This window comes from Phocoena phocoena, chromosome 2, assembly GCF_963924675.1.
Source record: "Phocoena phocoena chromosome 2, mPhoPho1.1, whole genome shotgun sequence".
Classification (NCBI taxonomy): domain Eukaryota; kingdom Metazoa; phylum Chordata; class Mammalia; order Artiodactyla; family Phocoenidae; genus Phocoena; species Phocoena phocoena.
The window spans coordinates 4437139-4455787 of record NC_089220.1 but is presented as its reverse complement, the minus strand read 5'-3'; the positions used below and the strand labels follow the sequence as shown (position 1 = coordinate 4455787).

At 51.2% G+C, this 18649-nt stretch overlaps 1 protein-coding gene across 2 annotated transcripts in view; it reads right to left on the bottom strand.

The window, feature by feature from the left end:
* Positions 1-313: 313 nt before the first annotated feature.
* Positions 314-18649, bottom strand: part of WARS1 (tryptophanyl-tRNA synthetase 1) — a 34081-nt gene continuing 15745 nt past the window's right edge. For both annotated transcript variants that reach the window (XM_065871137.1, XM_065871138.1), the window contains exons 5-11: positions 13268-13387; positions 12381-12563; positions 7391-7491; positions 5351-5463; positions 4965-5138; positions 2073-2213; positions 314-905 (exon numbers count right to left, since the gene is read on the bottom strand). In XM_065871137.1, coding sequence (XP_065727209.1) covers positions 744-905; positions 2073-2213; positions 4965-5138; positions 5351-5463; positions 7391-7491; positions 12381-12563; positions 13268-13387 — 994 coding nt within the window. In that variant the 3' untranslated portion in view covers positions 314-743. The remainder of the gene's footprint in view (positions 906-2072; positions 2214-4964; positions 5139-5350; positions 5464-7390; positions 7492-12380; positions 12564-13267; positions 13388-18649) is intronic.

The following is an 18649-nucleotide window of genomic DNA, read 5'->3' as shown; positions in this document are numbered from 1 at the left end:
AGGCAACAGACTCCCCTCAGCGTCTGGCACCATCAGAGTAAAGCAGCCATCAGTTCTCAGGATGGAGTGTCTAGGATTACTTGGTGCAAACAAAGTAAGAGTACGTTCAGGGAAAACAGCACGATCTCTGGAGTACAGTACATGCACGGTCTGGAGTCTAGCACGCAAACTGGGACGTTTCACCCACAGAAGACTCTATTTAGTAAACACTGGCCCACTCTGGCCAATATCCAGAAACGTTCAAGGCCGCTTCCAAGCTGAGAGGTCTCTTGGTTAAATGTTTAGCAAAGCTCTTGGCCAGCACTTCTTTCCGGTTTTATGATAATAACATCTTGATTCCAGGTTTGCATACACAGACTACATATTCTTTGATAGAGCACGTTTAAGAGTATGTTTGGATGTAGGATGCTTTCAAACAGGAGCTGTCCTGTGGACCAGAACAGGCTGGCCAGTGGACATCCAGCCCAAGGCTGCACATCCTTGGGGCTGCTTTGTGGGAGTGACTCCAGCTGGACTTGTCTGTGTGACCACTCAGTGTTACCCGGCACCCAATCACCCCACAGGGTTATGCTCACAGGAGACAGGGAATGACATTCAGCAGAAGAAACGGCATTGATGCACACAGAGGGCTTATAGACGCCAGGCCAGTAATTATCGTGTGACAGAGCCTAAGGGAAGTGGTGATTCGACTGGGCTGGGATTCTTGGTAAATTACATCTCAGTAAATGTATAGAAAGTGAGCGTTACTCAAAGTCGTAGGACAGCTTCCGGGGAGTCATGAACTCTTTCACTATCTCGTCTGTGACCTCCTTGCGCCGGGCCTGGTGCTCAGCGATCAAGGGCTGCAGAACTTCTATGAGCTCCTTCTTGAGCTCGCCGGTGAGCATGGCCCCGCTGGTATAATCCTGCCCGGGAGGAGACAGGCCATGTGAGAAACGGCTGCGCACGCCCTGGGTACCTCCCTTGCCCGGGCACCACCCATGCAGAGCCTGGCACACGGGCAGCATAGAAAAATGAGAACCTTAAACCACGCCTTTCTTAAAATGACTCTGGGCCCTGGTGAGCAGCCGCGACTCAGGCTGGCACAGCGAGGGGAACAACGGGGTCCGCCCCCCCACCTCGCCCACCCTCCTGCGGGGTCGGGGGACTCCAAGCCCTGAGCCCGTGGCTGCCCCCTTCAGCCTTACTGGCTTCTCTAAAATCTCTGCGGAATCTTTTTTCATTTTCTGATCGTGATGGTAACATGTACTTACTGAACAAACTTAATAAGGTACCGAAACCACAAAGCAGCAGCAAAGTAAAGAAAAAAAACCCCTGCAAAGCCAGTGCCCAGAGGCTAAGGGCCACTGCTACTATCCCGGCATGTCTCCTTTTAGATTTTTTCTGGTGCGTTGTATTTAAACATAGTGGATCTCACTGCACGTCCAATTTGGTGTCCTTTTATCACTATCACTGGCATATTCTCCCGTGTGATCATAAACCTCACACCTGCCTAATAATCCCTCCTGGCAATGCTCAGTTAAGGTTTCCTCTGTTGTACAGAGTCTCTTCTGAACTTTTTGCTCCTATCATTTTTACCGTCTTTGCATAGAGAGCTCTTTCTTATTCAGGATTAGTTTCTTGGAAAAGATGCCAAGAATTGGAAAACCTGAAGCAGGAGCTATGAACATTCTTCAGGCCCTCTGGCTCACTGAGAGGCACGCAGGGAACGCTCGACTCACCCGGGTGAGCCCCAAAGCGTCTGGATTACAATCAGGGCAAATACGGCACAAACCCGCTAAATCGGTAGTGGAATTGTTTCAACATTGAAGGCGTCTTGATTTCACTTCTATTTCTCGATGACTAGTGGGATTAAACCTCTCTGTGTGGCTACTCACTAGCGGTTTGTATTTTCTCTTTTGGGAACTATCTGTTCATCAGGTTTCTGGGCACGTGGTCAGAACACGACCGACCTACTCAACTCTAATCTGGTCTCAGCTGAGCGCCTGCCCCAGGCACCAGGGACACCGGCTGCCCCCAGCGTGGCTGCCAGGCCTTCCAGGTCCCGTGTGGGCACTGGGCCCCCGCCTCACCTTCCTGATCTGCTCCAGCCTGTCGTCATCCTCCAGGAAGAAGGTCAGGTACATGAAGGACACGTCCACGTCGCAGTTGCCCCCAAACTGCCGGTGCTCCTCCGTGGTGTCTCTGCCTCCGGAGAACGCGTGCTTGTTGACCTGCGCCAGCGAGAGGACACACATGCTCGTCGGGCCGCCGCCCTGCGCGTGCAAGCTGGCCCGAGCAGTGGGGGGAGCCCTCTGACTGCTCCTTCCCACCGAGCCCGGGACGGGCCACCGCGGGGCTCACTGCGGAGATGGGGGGACCGGAGGGGGGATGAGCTCTGAACCCCCCACTCCCCAGAGACACAGAATAGAATCGGGAAAGCCAAAGCACCACCTGTGCTGAAATTTGGGGAAAATGTCCTAAAGTGTCCTCGGATTCAGTAAGAGGACAGATATGAGCCATCTTCAGAGCAAAAGGGACGACCAGGGAAGGGCGGCTGCTGCCTGGGAGGGCGTGCTCTTGGTGGAGGACAGGAGAGCAGAGCACCCCCCCCCCCCACCAGCCCCCCACCGTGGACGGGAGGACGTGAGGCACAGGACCGGGCTCCCGGGAGGGCAGACCCTGTGAGGAGCGCCGAGGTGGACAGGGCCCCCAGGCGGTGCCCACCTAAAGACAGGCACTTCGAGAAGGTGAAGAAAGAAAGACTCAGAAACTAACAAAATGGTTTGTAGGATTGAAGATAATCTTAGAGAAATCAGGGTCAAGAGGTAAGTGAAGAAAAGCCAAAAAGGGGAGACAAAGTTCCTTCAGTGTTCTTTCAACGACTGTTTGAGAAACCTATCACTTACAAATGTCACCCTCATTTTCTTCCGGAAAAGGGTGCGTCAGCAGTCTCAGTGGAGACGTTTGGTAAGCCTCCCAGCAGGACTCCAGAGCAGATTCCTAACCGGATCATCCAGAATCCCAGACTAACGTCAGGGGGCAGAGGCTGGCGAGTGAGGCCAGAGAAAGCTGGACTTTCTGGTGGGAGTGCCAGCACCTCTGAGGGACACCGGAAGCTCCGACCTGTCCCCGGGCGTGACGTCCCAGGGAGGCGGGAGGCACGTTTTGGCCCGCATGACAAAGGAGCGGTCCAACGATCCAAATTTGAACTGAAATCTTAAATTTGGGTGGCATTCTACAGTTTGCAACCAGTTTATATGTGATCTCATGGAAGCCTTGCCCCGAGTCTGCAGTTTTGTACAGCTGCTCCCACTTGACAGTGACACCTGGACAGCCATGGTCACCCACCAATGGCAGGTAAGTGGTGGGGCCCAGACAACCCAGGGCTCCTGCCTCCAGGCCACCCGAGGGCCCAAGCCGTGCGGGTCCCGGGTTACGGCCCTGCCCCACTGCTTCCCAGCTGTGTGAAAGTAGGGAAGCTGCCGGACCCCTCTGAGCCCTACGTCCTTGCTTATGAAATGGACACAGCCCCCGTGGTGGCTGTCAGGACTCAGTGAGCTCGCACAGGTGAGCACATGGCAGGTGATCATGCAGCCAAGCTGCCGTGTCCCCAGCACTCCACTGTTGTTATTCGTGGGAGGGGCCTGGAGCAGATGCCCCCTCTCCTGGCTGGCGTGGAGATTCTGCTTCTGGAGTTGAAGGTGGGCTTGGGGATTGGGAACAAGGGCCTGGCCTGACCCTGTCCTGCCCCACAGGGTGCTCGTGACCCTGGCAGCCTGGGTGGCTCCCGACCCTCCACTCACTGCTCACCCAGCCCTCGGGTCTTTGCTGGTCCTGAGTGAATGAAAAATGTCCCAGAGCCAAAGTGACTTCTTTAAAACAACTTCCAAAAACAAAACAAAACGACTTCTCTGCTAGAGGGAACAGGAGCTTCCCTTCCTCTCTAACGCACTCCGTGCTCTGGAATTTCCAGCCAGAAGTGAAAGAGAAAGGAAAGCCCGGCCGAGGCTGGGAAAGCTGGCGGCTACCACTTCCGGGAAGACAGTTCTGATACAAGGGTTCCCCACTGTCAACCAGAATCTGGGACTTTCCAGAAGGGGTAGGGCGCGGTGGTCACTCAGATGGGTGCGCTACATGCCTCAAATCCAGTCTCTGTCACTCCTGTTGTGATCGTCCAGCCCGCAAACGTGCACTTGGTTCCAAATGAAATGTCAACAGCTTTGTGGAACAGAGAGGGGACTGAACACATACTGGCAGTTCAGACCTGAGCAACAGAAGTGCGGCCCTGAAAAGTAAGGAAGTTCAAACTAATTCTGATTTCCAGTTTCTCTGGTGACCCGGAAAATATTTACTGAGCTCCTGCTGCATGCCGGGCCGGGCATAGCACTCCCAGGCGGGACCCGACTATGGAAGGAGCTTATCAGTCCTGAGTCTCAGTGAGAACGCTCTGGAGAAAACCAGCCCCTACCAGCTTGGTAACGGCAGCTCGTGGGCCGTGGGCCGGGAGGGCATCTCCTGGTTTCCGGTGGAAACCTGGTCAAACTGGTCATCCTCTCCGGGCCTCATCCTTCTTGTCTTTAAAGGGAACACACCACTATCTCCCAGTGAGAATTAAAACCTAGAAACATAAAGAAAGCACCTGGCCCAGCTCCTGGAATACGGCTGATGCCCAGAAATACACTACATTTTTTCTATTGTTTAACTGTAACTAAAGAAAATTGCCGTGATTTTGCTTCCCGAACAGTGTTGGTGAGGAAATCAGAGAAGAAAAAAAAAGAAAAAAATTCCAAAGCCTTGCCCACATGAAAAGACACAAATAAGAAAATCCCCCTGTTATCTGGGAACAGGGACAGGCTGCCTGGACCCTGGAATTCAGGGCCCCCGGGGCAGCGGAGGCCGAAGGACAGAGCAGCACCACGCGTGTGTGTCTCCCTGTGGGGTGGTCCTGCGCAGAGGCTGCCCGCGCCCCAGGTGCCGCTCACCTTGGTCTTGATCTGCTTGGCCGTGTCTGTGAGGAAGATGGAGGAGTTGGGGTCGCTGGCGCTCATCTTGGTCTGGGCCCCCTGCAGGGCGGGGAAGAAGGTCGAGTGCAGCAGGGCTGGCTTAGGGTAGCCGATCCTGGGGGCCACGTCTCTGGTCATCCTGAAGTATGGGTCCTGTGGGGAGGGAGGGGTCAGTGGGAGAAGTGGGCCAGCTGCTAGCCCGTGGGTAACCCCTGAGCGGGCCTCACAGCAACCCCCAAGCTTCTGGTGAGTTCAAAGAATCAGCTCCGCCCCGCAACACCTTTTAGACCCTCCTTTCCCACCAAAGAGGGCAAAGAACCTCCTGCAACACCCAGGATGACATAACCCTGGCACTGCCTCCTGACCTGGTCGATGGCACATGGGATGAGGCACTGGACATCTGTCCGGTCTCGGAAGATCTGGGGGAATGAGTTGCTGAAGGAGGGAGCAGCCTGGATGGCAGGAAAACTGATTTTCCCTGGAAAGGAGGACAAAACATCTTTATACACGAGACCACTTCCTGCTGGAACTGTAAAAGGGGTGAACAAAAATCGGCTTTCTCCCCACTGGAAAAGTAACAGTCATTAAAGAAAACCTGAAAACTACAGAAGAGTAGAAGGAAGAAAAAAACCCCTATAGTCCCAGTTTGTGTCTCTTTGCACCCATTTTCTCTCCCTTTCACTGCATTTCAGTTGTGATTCTCCTCCGGTCTGTTCTTTACAGGTTCCACTTTGTACCCACACTCTATCCCATACACGTACCCTGGAGAGTCAGCGGTTCTCTACCCACTGGGCGTCTGGGTTGTTCCTCAGCTTTAATTATGATACATTATGACATCCTGGTGCATAAAACATTCTCAATGTTTTGGATGCTGCTGTTGTTAGCACTGCTACTGCTATTTGCTTAGACCTGCAGAAGCGGAACCCTGGGGTCAAAGGGCATGGATCTCGGTGTGACCCTTGGTAAGTGGAGCTGGGCCAGTCTACCCCTCTGCGCTGCTCAGGCGTTTCCCAGATAGCCCACGTGGCTCCAGCCCTGAAATGCTGTCTCTGTGATGCTCTTTCCCGCCAGCTGTTTTCTCCCCTCTGCAGAAAGACACACCTCATTTCTGGGTTCCTTTCTGCCTCTGGGTGTCCACGTGGCAGCTGCCATTGGCACCAGCACCCCCTTTACAGCACTGAGCAGCCCCGGCTCTGGCTCAGGGCCTTCCCTGGGCTCGTCTACGCCCCACGACTCTATGGAGAAGGTGTCACTGTCGTCCCCATTTGATGCACGTGAACGCTAGGCTCAGACTGCCTCTGTGGTTTCCCGGGACTAGTGTGAGTCAGTGAGTGGCTGAGCCGGGGCTCGAGCCCAGGCCTCCCCGCAGTAAAGTGTGTGCAGCTCCTCGTCGCGCCTGCTGTCTCCCTACTCACCTGGGCAGCCTTCAGGGAGACACCTCTCCACTCCATGCCGGGATTCCCAGGGTTAAAAAACCCTTTCAAAAGCACCGGGTTTATGCCCCAGTTGTCAGGAATGATCTGACCGAAACATCGAAGAGTTCTGTTTATGTGAAAAGCCTCCCAATAAGGCCTCTGCGCATTTCTCTCTGCACGCTTCCTTACAGGCCCCTCACGGTGGGCCCTGGAATGTGCTCCGTCCCAGCAGGCACACCCGGCACAGAGCGCCTGCAGGCACATCCTGGGAGCTGCCCAGGTTGGCAGCTACTAGGCCTGGGGCCGTGCACCCAAAATAAAGGGGAGGGGGTCCGGAGACCCAGCCACTAGTCTCAGGATTGATTCTCTGCTCAAGGAGCTAAGGGTCTCAAAGGAGAGAAAGCTAATGCGTCTGAAAGGGGCATGGAGGGAGATACAGGGAAAGGGGCGTAAACGTGGGCAAAGGGGGCCTATCTGCTGGGGACAAGCCTGGAAGGAGAGCGAAGGAGCGCAGGCAGGGTGCCCTTCCCAGGGCCTCCAGTCAGGACCCTCCTTTTGCAGGTGGGGAAGCTGAGGTCCAGGGAGACAAAGACGGCAGGTTCCGGCCATAGAGCAGGCCCTCCTGCAGCCCCTGGGCCCCCACCAAGGCCTCCCACGCGGACTGGCGTCCCAGGAGCAGGTGGAGGACAGAAGTCATCCGTACCCTTCTCTTCCTTCTAAACCTTAAAACGAACGGATAACTAAGGAGAGGGACAGAGGGTGTCCCGAGGGATAGCTCCACATGGCCCAGAAGAGGGGCCAAAGGCATCACACCAGCTCCTGATGTTCCAGGGAAAACCCACCTATTTAAAGAGACAAACTGCAAATGCTAAGATCTCAGAGAGAGCTCAGCCCCGGGCAGGCACCAAGCGTGTCAACCTGCCTCCTGCTGAGCTCGGCTCCTGTCTGAGGGCAGCTGGGCGGGGGCCGCCAGCAGCAGTGTCTCCTTACCGATGCAGTCACTGTCAGTGAAGCCAAAGATGCCTTTCACCTGGTTGAAGGTGACGTGCTTCTGTATCTTCACCACGTTCTTGTAGAAGCCTGGGCTCATCCTGCAAAGACAGTCAGAATCAAACCCCAGACCCAGAGGGTGGCGTCCACTGAGGGCAAAGCAGCAGATGGTACAACATGGCAGGCCAGACACAGGCCGGAACACACTGGGGAGGAAGGCGCTGTGACTCCCCCTGTACGCAAAGATGCCTGCGGCAGGCGAGGCGAACACACCTCTACCTGTGGAAGGAAATCAACATGAAGCTGATAAGCAACTAAGGCAAGAACACACCGGATTCAGTGGTTAACTCAGCGGCTAACGTGAGATATTTAAGTTCTGCCAGGGTCACTGGCTGAGCATATGGGGCTTTAAGTTTGGGGGCCCCAGTGCAGCTTTTCTGTTGAGACGGACTGTGTGCTTTCTCGTGGGAGATTACCGTTGACCCTGGAACAACGCAGGTCCACTTACACGTGGTACTTTTCAATAGTTAACACTGCAGTGCTACATGGTCTTGGCTTGTTGAATCCACGGATGTGGGGAACCTAGGCTGTGGAGGGCCGAATGTGGGTTACACGTGGATTAACCTCCTCATTGTTCAAGGGTATTTGCAACTTGTTGCTGGATGTAGTGTCCGGATAGCAACTGACAGGCCCAGGAAGGAGGGTCTGTCTCAGTGCAGCTGGTCCTCCCTGCATCCGGCCACCACTGTCCCCTCCACCGTGGGGCAGCCAGGCTGTCGGGACAGGGCGAACTCTCCCAGGTAGTGAGAGGTGTGAATACAAGGCCTGGATCTGTGGCAGCCATTCTGCTATTAGAAGGAACTAGGCTGAAGGGACAAAACCCAGAGGGGCTTCTTACACTGCATCTTTAGACTAACATATTCAGTAGCTTTTCCTCCAGGCCCTATTACGTGTCAGGCACCATAAAGATAAAAAGGGAAAAGGCGGGAAAGCTGCCGTTTACTATCGGGGGCAGGAGCTGTGCTGAGTGTGGGAGATACACTGCCACTGCCCCGCTCCCCTGTGAGGCGGCAGCTTTGCCTCCACTTTCACAGAGGCTCAGAGAGGTTATGATCATAGACCTGGTGAATCTAGGACCTGGGATCCAAACCTAGGCTCGTCTGGCCCCAAGGCCTGTGCTTTTCTCACCACATCTCACAGCGTTTGAAGAGTTTAAGTAAGGCTTCTGGCCCTGACAGAGGGCCACTGAATGCCTCTGGGCAGGCACGTGGCGAGTGTCAGAAGTGCAGGGATGCCGGCTGCCTGGGTCTAGGGCAGCCACAAGGCAGGGAGGCCGGTAAAGGCCAAGGCCACCGCAGCAGGGTCTGTTTGAGTTGAGCAGAGTCCCACTCAGACAGGGAGCAAGGGCGGGGGAGGGATGGTGGCTTCCACTTCAGCCCTGGGGGCACCGGCCAGGGTGGGAACAGTGCTGAGAGGACGCGCCAGGAGCAATGGCAGCAAGCAAGGCGCTCCCAGCACAGGTCACCCCCCCGACACCCCCCGACGTACACTGAACACACCACAGAGCAGAGCGGGATAGCCACCTGGAGAGATGCCCGCTCGTTCACTCTGCCGCAACAGGAGCGACCTCCGTGCCAGGGGTCTCCTGGGGGAAAGCAGCAGGCCTCGTGCTGCCTACGCCTGGCGAGGACCAGGGCTGTCCGCCGCCGGGGGGGGATGGGCAAGAACGCCGTGCATCCCGGGGTTGAGGCGACCGTCAATGCTAGTCCCCTGGGCAGATCAGCCGGCAGGTCCATCCTCTTGTGTCTGGGGTCGTGCTGCGTAAGGTGGCCTCTAAGCCCCACAAGGAGGGAAAGTCTACAGCATCCCTAGTATCAGAAGCAGCGCTTCTGAAGAAGACCGCCTTGACCGTTCTTGGAGGCCGGGTCGCTCTCTGGCTGCACCGAGAGCATGGCCACCCCCCGCCACCCCCCCAGGGATGTCTGTCCCCCGGGCTCGCCCCTGTGCCGATGCAGCGTGACGCACCCCAAGGCGAACCAGGAACAGACCCAGCTGCATCCTGTAAATGAGGGCTGGGTACCAGTTTGTCCCCCGAGAACACCTGCCCCTCACACTCACATAGCTTGGAGAACATGGCCTGGATTTCCTCACACAGGCAGGCAAATGAACGACAGGGTTCTAAGTTGGAAGAGATTTTCAAGAGTGACACTGGGCACTCACCAGGGCCAGGCTCTGCTGGAAGCGCTCCACATGCAGCAGTTCAGTGGTCAGTCCTCATGAAGCTGCAGCGTAGGTGCTCCCGTCCACTGAGCTAACCACCCTGTCCTTTCTGTTCTTCCTTTGTCCTCACAACACTCATTCTCACCTGGTTTACTACCTGTTAACTCCCGTTAGAGAGAACCTGATGGAGCGGCTGGATAACTGTCTTGGCTGCTGACCCCCAGCACCAGTCTGACGTGTAGTAGATGCTCAATAAACACCTGTCCAACACTCACTGCCCGAGTCACACAGGAAGTGGCGGTCAGGATGCGAGCCCAGGCAGGGCACTCTGAACCCCTCGGCTAGACCACCCCTAACTAGTAGTAACCCCCCACTGCATAGGAAAACGGGAGCTCAGAGAACTGAAGGACTTGCCCACAGGAACCAAACCAAACCCGGCACAGAGCTGGGTCTGGACCACTGGCTTTCAGCGTCCCGGAGCAGTGTCCTTCCACCCCTCGGGGGTCCTGTCAGGAAGGCCCCTCTGGGCCCAAACGTGTGGGGGGACAGGGTGGCGGGAAGCCTCAGCCCCAGCACCGACTCCTTCCCCCATGGAGTCCCCCGAGTGGGTGAAGGAGGCTTTGCTGTGTTTCTTGTTTGTAAGGACGATCGGCTTGGGAAGGAGCTTTATGAAGTCAGAGATTTAGATTTTGAGTTAAACTTCAAGAAAAAAAGTGTTTTGAGTGTTTAGAAGAAACTCTTAAAGGGAAAAAGACACTTGAAAACAGACTTTAACATTTAAATGTCCCTCCTAACTTTAGGTTCAACATAAAATACCTAAGAAGAGCTAGGACAGGCCCTTTGTCTGGGCTTTCATCTTTACCCCACGTTCATAAAGAAAAAGGGAGTTCTTAGGGAGCAAAAGTGGCAGAATTGAAGCTGCAGGTAGCAGAAGGACAGGGTGGAGACCAGTCGCCACAGACGCCACGTTCTCTCAGAACGAGCTGAAAGCACGGTGGGCCAGGGTGATCTTCTCACGCGGACTGCTCAGAAGTTCACGCCCCCGCCCCGACATTCTCACGGACTCGTCAGAGGCGTTTGTTTCTGTCCCATCAGCACCACAACGGGGGACTTTGTTTTGCTCAGTGCTGTGCTCTCGGGGCCTCGGGGGGCACCTGCCACAGCGAGCACCCCGTGACCGCTGCTTTACTGGTCTAGTGCGAGAGGACAACCCCTCACACTGCACCAGACGGGGGCCCGGGGCGCAGGGGGACCAGAGAGGGGTACCTAAATCTGGCTGCAGGAGGGACAGCTCCCAGGAGAAGGCGGTGCTTGACCACGTGTTTGGAAGGCAGCGTAGGAATCCGCGGAGCTGGGAGTCCCGGGGTCAGGGCAGAGAAGAGCAGGGACAAAGGCGAGGGTGTGGAACAGCAAATTGTTCTGTATAGCTGCAGGGGGCGGTGACCAGAGAGGAACACAGGCCAAATCACAAGGGGCTGGTGTGCAAAGGAGAAAGCGAGAACTTTATCCTGATGATGATGGAGAACCAGGAAAGCTGTGAGCAGGGGACTGAGCCACACCTGCCTTTTAGAAAGAGCGCTGGCTGGTGGAGGACCAGAGGCTGAGAGGGGCCACGGTGGGTGGGAAGAGGCTGCACAAAAGGATGCCAGTGACTGTGATGCCAGCACTGCCTTGTCCTAGAAAGAGCAGCAGAACCCATGGTGTGTCTATGGGTTCAAGCAGTTGAATCAGGTCCTTTTAAGGAATAGGGGGAGAGAAATAAAACTAAGTGTCATGAAAATGATAATAACGGTGACAGCTAAGGTCTCATCTAACCCTATTTCATGGACCAGACTTGCTGACTCACAGACCCTGAACAGAGGAGACCTGGGACTCGAACCCAGGTCTATTTTCCTCCCTTGGAAGGTCATGTTTCTTCATGGACCCCACAATGCCTCTGCGCCCACAACAGAGTGATTAAAAAAACGTAATAGGTAAAATTAGAGAATTCATTCATTTACTGGCTGCTAGAAAGGTCAGATTTCATACCAAGGCGTGTATTCCTCTCAATGGCTATAAAGCTTCCCCTCAGATTTCAGTAGTTACAAAAGGGACCCTCCTGGGGCAATGTTAATCAGGAAGCCCCTCTGCACTTACTGCTCACGCAGCCCTATGGTGTTTCCGCTACACCCTGTCTGCGCCGCTAACGGATCTCCTAACAGGGGCCACACTCCACCAGCAAGTTGGGCCCTCAATCACTGTCCCCCATGGGCGGCCAGAGCCGTGCAGGGAGCGCCACATCTTAGGGGCTCATGCAATATTTGGTGACCTGAAGAGCATTCTTCCTGGGACGGCGGACAGAGTCTTACTTTTCTAACACACTTCTTGGCAGTCGTCTGGAATGAAGTTCAAAACCGCAGAAGTTACAGTTTGAGGACTTCCAGAAGGAAATCTTTTGGACTATTAAGTGTCCGGTTTAACTAGACTGTGAGGGAATTGTGTCACCAGTGAGTCTTTTCTCCGTAGGGAAAAAGGTACACTGAGAAAGACACCCAAATTGGCACAACTGACCATCTGTGGAGAGAAACTACGACACAGATGCACATCTGTCACAAGCTGAGGACGGAAATCGTATTTGTCAATAAACCAGACCATAACATTTAATAAGCGAAGAAAAACATCTTCCAGACCTCGAGATGCTTCAGGTGTTTCAGCTGCAGCCGTGGCCGTGATGACTTGTCTACAATCTGCATCTACTTATTTAAAAGGCAGCCAGGCGTTCTCTCCTTACCCCATGTAGTCAAGGTCAGAGAAGATGAAAGTCTTCTTGATGTCAAAGCCGCAGGCGATGATGTCCTTGGCGTTCTCCACAGCGTAGCCATAGGCCTGGTCCAGGGTCAGGTCCTTCCACAGGTACTTCTCGTCATCCGTCATCTGGATGACCAAGGGCACGTTGAACACATCCTGCAGCCACCTAAGAGAGGGGGGTAAGAAGGCCGTCATCTCATTTCCCTGCAGAAAAACGCCCCTGTGCCTCTGGAAACACGGTTCTTGCTAACAATGTATGTCAAAACGTCCCTGCCCACAAAATCACACGCTCTGATCACACTGTGAATTTGACTCCTGTTCATAAGGGCTACAACTGTTTATTACCATGTCAGCTCTGTGCTGGTTTCCCTGCACACTTTATTTTGAAGCCTTACGAGAACTGTAGGTGGTAGGTATTATTACTCCCTCTGGCAGATGTGGAAACTAAGGCCCAGAGAAGTAACTCTTCTATGGTCACATGGACAGGGGAAGAGGAGGACGCAGGTCCACTGACTCCAAAGCAGTGCTCTCTCTACCACCCACATCCCGCTAAAGTGACACCAGGAACAGGGTGAAGAGAAGCCACAAAGGCAGCAACTCCCCAAGACCTTGGTTGTTCAAGCAGATGTGAACTAGTACTGCCTTGTCAGTTCTAGACAAGGTTTGTGACTAACATTTCTTTTTTTTTTTTGGCAAAATAATACATATATTATCTATGATTGGCAGATATACTGCTGATTTAGTCTCTCCATGGTTCAAAAGAATTTCAAAATAACAAAATAATTTTATACACCGTACTCGATCAGTAATGTGACTAACATTTCTGATTCACTAATACAAGTGAGAACAGTCATACGACGCAATACTTACTTTGTGAAGATAAACGGGATGAGGTGACCTACGTGCATTGCTTCAGAAGAGGGGCCCCTGCCCGTATACAGGTAAAATGGTTTCTTATTTTCATAGGCCTCAAGAATTTGATGCATGTCTCTAAAGGAAAAAGGAGAAAAGAAAATAGTGTGATGTTCTGAGAAAAAAATCGCGGTGTGAATGCTCATTTGGAAATGGTAAACAGACAAAACAACCCGGATAATCACTAGAGCTTGTTATCCTTGGCGCTTACGCTGTGAAAACAACAGGGAACTTCTTCTGAGCTGGTTCTCCCGTGACTGTTTCAAAAGTGGAAGACATGCAGATTGGGAAGGAGATATTTAAATGTTGGTCAGACACTGGATCTCTCTTAGAACTCCTCCAAGTATCGATGTCGACATACTGCCTGCTTCACACACTTTCCTGGGAGTGACACCAGGCCAACATCACCCAGTCCTTGTTGAGAACCACGCAGCGCCGACACTCTGCTGGCCCAGACGGGGGAAATCACAGGGCTCCCACAGTTCTGACTTAGGGAGGGAAGTGAGGGATGCCCCCAGGTGGAGATCTGCTTTGGGCTCCCTCAGCCACACTGGGACCAGGTGTCTTCGTCTGGGAGTTATTCTGGAATCATCCACCCTCCCCAAGGACTGCGGTCCACTGACAGTGCACACAAAGAGGTCTCCTCCCTGGCGGTGTATCAGAATCACCTGACCAGCTGTTTCCACATCACATCTGCCTGAGGTGTGCCTCCACAGACTCTGGTCCAGTGGGTCTGGGGTGACATCTGGGAATCTGTATTTTTAAAAACCCTGCCGGTTCAGAATGGCCATCATCAAAAAATCTACAAACAGTAAATGCTGGAGAGTGTGTGGAGAAAAGGGAACCCTCTTGCACTGTTGGTGGGAATGTAAATTGATACAGCCACTACGGAGAACAGTATGGAGGTTCCTCAAAAAACTAAAAACAGAACTACCATGTGACCCAGCAATCCCACTACTGGGCATATACCCAGAGAAAACCATAATTCAAAAAGAGTCATGTACCAAAATGTTCATTGCAGCTCTATTTACAATAGCCAGGACATGGAAGCAACCTAAGTGTCCATCGACAGGTGAATGGATAAAGAAGATGTGGCACATATGTACGATGGAATATTACTCAGCCATTAAAAAAAATGAAATTGAGTTATTTGTAGTGAGGTGGATGGACCTAGAGACTGTCATACAGAGTGAAGTAAGTCAGAAAGAGAAAAACAAATACCGTATGTTAACACATATATATGGAATCTTAAAAAAAAAAAAGGTTACGAAGAACCTAGGGGCAGGACAGGAATAAAGACTCAGATGTAGAGAATGGACTGGAGGACACGGGGAGGGGGAAGGGTAAGCTGGGACGAAGTGAGAGAGTGGCATGGGCATATATACACAACCAAATATAATACAGATACCTAGTGGGAAGCAGCCACATAGCACAGGGAGATCAGCTCGGTGCTTTGTGACCACCTAGAGGGGTGGGATAGGGAGGGTGGGAGGGAGGGAGACGCAAGAGGGAGGAGATATGGGGATATATGTATATGTATAGCTGATTCACTTTGTTATAAAGCAGAAACTAACACACCATTGTAAAGCAATTATACTCCAATAAAGACGTTAAAAAACCCCCACAAAACAAAACAAAACAAAACAAAACAAACCCTGCCAGTGACTGCAACATTTGGCAAGGTATGAAACCACCCTTCCAGGGTGTGAATGTTCTTTGTTTCTGGGCAAAGTATGCCCAGATAAAAGGGGAATGAATAGCTGCCTTTCCAGAGGTCTGGGTAGGAGAACCCAGACAAGAGTATTCTGAAGGTGACTCCTCCTTATGCCCCAGACCAGGGGCTAACAGTGCTTATCTCTGGGCTGATAGGATTAGGGGGATTCTGGTTTTCGTGCATAGTTTTGATTTTTCCCCAAGGAATGATCACCTAGTGCTTCTGAGATAAGGAAAGAATGAAACACTTGATTTTGGAAGAAAAAGAGTCCTTCTTTGGTTCTCACGAGTAACCAAATCAAACTTTTATCGGCTTACAGAAAAGAAAAAGAGCACAGCCGTCTCATGAGCTGCTCTTTTTATTTTTTGCCGCACCGTGTGGCATGTGGGATCTTAGTTGCCCGACCAGGGACTGAACCTGTGCCACCTGCAGTGGGAGCACAGAGACCAGGTCCCGGCTGCGCTGCTCCAGATGGCTTTGCAGGAAGTCTCTGAGCACTCACGACGTGCTGTCCCGAGGGCAGGGCGCCGACGAGGCTCCCGTGCTGGGCTCAGCTTTGTGCAGAGGGAGACAGCGCAGCGCGTGGCAGATCTCATCAAATGCCTACTTCACAGTTCTGAGAGGCGTTCTTAAATTTGAGCATGGCCAAAGCTTCAAGTCCTATGCCTCCCTAATCCAAGAGCCTACAGCATTATTATACTGAAGTAAATACGTCACAGGGCAGTGAGAACTGTAAAATGCTAAGATAAAAAATTTTGATTTAAGAGCAACAAAATTGATAAAGCTTGAGCTAAAAAAACAAAACAAAAGACTCAAATTACCAAAATCAACAGTACTAAACATTTCATAGGAGTAAAAAGGATTATAAGGAATAATACTAGGAACTGCTGTATGCCAGCAAGTTAGACAACCTTGATGTAATAGACAAATTTACCAAAACTGACTCAAGAAGAAATAGAAAATCTGAACAGATCTATAGCAAGCAAAGAAATTGAACTAGGAATTTAAAAAAAGTCACACAAAGAAAAGCCTCGGGCCAGATGGCTTCACTAGTGAATTCTCTCAAATTTTCAAAAGAGAATTAACAACAATCCTTCACAAACTTCCAGAAAAATGGAAGAGGGAATACGCCTCAACTCATGCTATGAAGCCAGTATTATTCTGATACCCAAAGCAAAGACATCAAAAGAAAACTACAGACCAATATCCCTTATGAATACAGATGAAAAAATCTTCAGCAACTCACAAACCAAATCCAGCAACATATAAAAAGGATTACACACCATAATCAACTAGAATTTGTTCCAGGAATGCAAACTTGGTTCAACATACAAAAATCCATCAATGTGATACACGGTATTAACAGAAAACATGACAAAAGCCACATGGTCATCTCAACAGAGGAAGAAAAAGGATTTGATAAAACCCAACATTCTTTCATGATAAAAATACTCAACAAACTCAGAATAGAAGGGAACTTCCTTAAAATGAAGGGCATTTATGGAAAACCCACAGCTACTCAATGGTGAAAGACTGAAAGATTTCCCCCTAAGATCAGGAATCAGACAAGGATGCTCACTTTCACAAGGGCTGTACTAGAATTTCTAGCCAGAGCAATTAGGCAAGAAAAAGAAATCCAAATCGGAAAGGAAGAAGTAAGATTATCCTTACTCGCGGGTGAAATAATTCTATATAACAAAAATGCTCCAGAATCCACAAAAAAAGAAAAAAAAAAAAGAGAATGTTAAAAAGAAAACCACAGGCCCAAAACGGTATCATGTTAAAGCCCATGATACTAAACCTAGACTTAATATCTGATTTAACTGCACTTTCCACCTTCCCCAGAAATGTAATCTTAATCAACCAGTCTGGAATTTTCTGCTCAGCACCTATGAGGTAAACTGTCTCCTGCCCTACACCTTCGATCCCTCGAGAATCACTCTGCCTGGTAAAGCGCTTGCCATTCCCTTCCACAAAAAGATGTCCTGGCCTAAAAATAATCCTTTTTTTCCTTTTGCTAATTCCTCCCTTGCCCCACCCTTCTCCTTGTAAAAAGCTTCCATTTTGTAAAACCCCTTGGAGCGCCTTTCTAGTTGCTAGATGGGATGCTGCCTGATTTATGAATCACTGAATAAAGATAATTAGATCTTCAAATTTATGTGGCTGAATTTTGTTTTTTTTAGTAAGAACTAATAAATGAACTCAGCGAAGTTGCAGCACGTAAGATCAACGAACAAAAACCAGTTGTGGTATTTCTATACAGTAGTGCAATATTGTGATGGATTATAAGAAATATATATCTGGTCTTCGTTCTATCCTGTTTCAAGCACAGAGCTCCTTTAACCATTGTGGGAATTTCCTAAGTGAAAAGAATGATAAAGATAGGAGTGTTATTCATATAGTAAGCTCCTTTCAACCACACCAAAATTTATGTTACTTAAGTGACTTTTGGAAAGCCCGTAGATAACCTAAGGAGGCGGGCTGGTTCCCAGGGGAGCTAACTCTGATTAGAGGATTGGAACTTTCAATCCCCTCTGCCTTCGCTCCACTTTCTGGGGAGGGCGGAGGGGCTGGATATTGAGTTTAATTACCAGTGGCCAGTGATTTAAATAATCACGTCTATGTAGTGAAGGCTCTATAAAAACCCAAAGGACAGCTTCAGAGAGCTTCCGGGTTGGTGAACACATGGAGAAGTGGGAAGAGGGGTGCCCAGGGAGACCATGGAAGTGCTGTGCTCCCACACACCTTGCCTTGTACACCTCTTCCATCTGGCTGTTCTTGAATTACACCCTTTTATAATAAACTGGTAATCTAGTAAGTAAAATGTTTTCCTGACTTATGTGAGATGCTCTGGCAAATTCACTCCACGAAGCAGTCATGGGACCCTCTGATTTATGGCACAGGTAACAGTCCAGACTCGTGATTCCTGTCTGAAGTAGGGAGGTGGGGGGCAGTCTTGTGGGACTGAGCCCTTAACCTGTGGGATCAGATGCTATCTCCAGGTAGACAGTGTCAGAATTGGGTTAAATCGTAAGACACCAGCTTGTGCTGCAGAACCTCCTGATGTGTGGAAACCCTACATGTCCGGTATCAGAAGTGAAGCAGAGCTGCAGTGAGCACTGAGCTAGAGGAAACACACAGGAGTGTGCTTTCCCTTCAGAAACAGCCATGAACAATCCAAAAAAGAAATGAAGAAAACGCTATTTTCAACAGCATCAAAACAAACAAAACCTTAGGAATAAATCTAACAAAAGAAGTGCAAGGCTTGGGGCTTCCCTGGTGGCACAGTGGTTAAGAATCTGCCTGCCAGTGTCGGGGACACGGGTTTGAGCCCTGGTCTGGGAAGATCCCACATGCCACGGAACAACTAAGCCCGTGTGCCACAACTACTGAGGCTGCGCTCTAGAGCCCACGTGCCACAACTACTGAAGCCCACGCACCTAGAGCCCATGCTCCACAACAAGAGAAGCCACTGCAGTGAGAAGCCCGCGCGCACCGTAACGAAGAGCCACCCGCTCACCGCGACTAGAGAAAGCCTGCGTGCAGCAACAAAGACCCAATGCAGCCAAAAGTAAATAAATAAATAAATAAATTTAAAAAAAAAGGAAGTGCAAGACTTGTACACT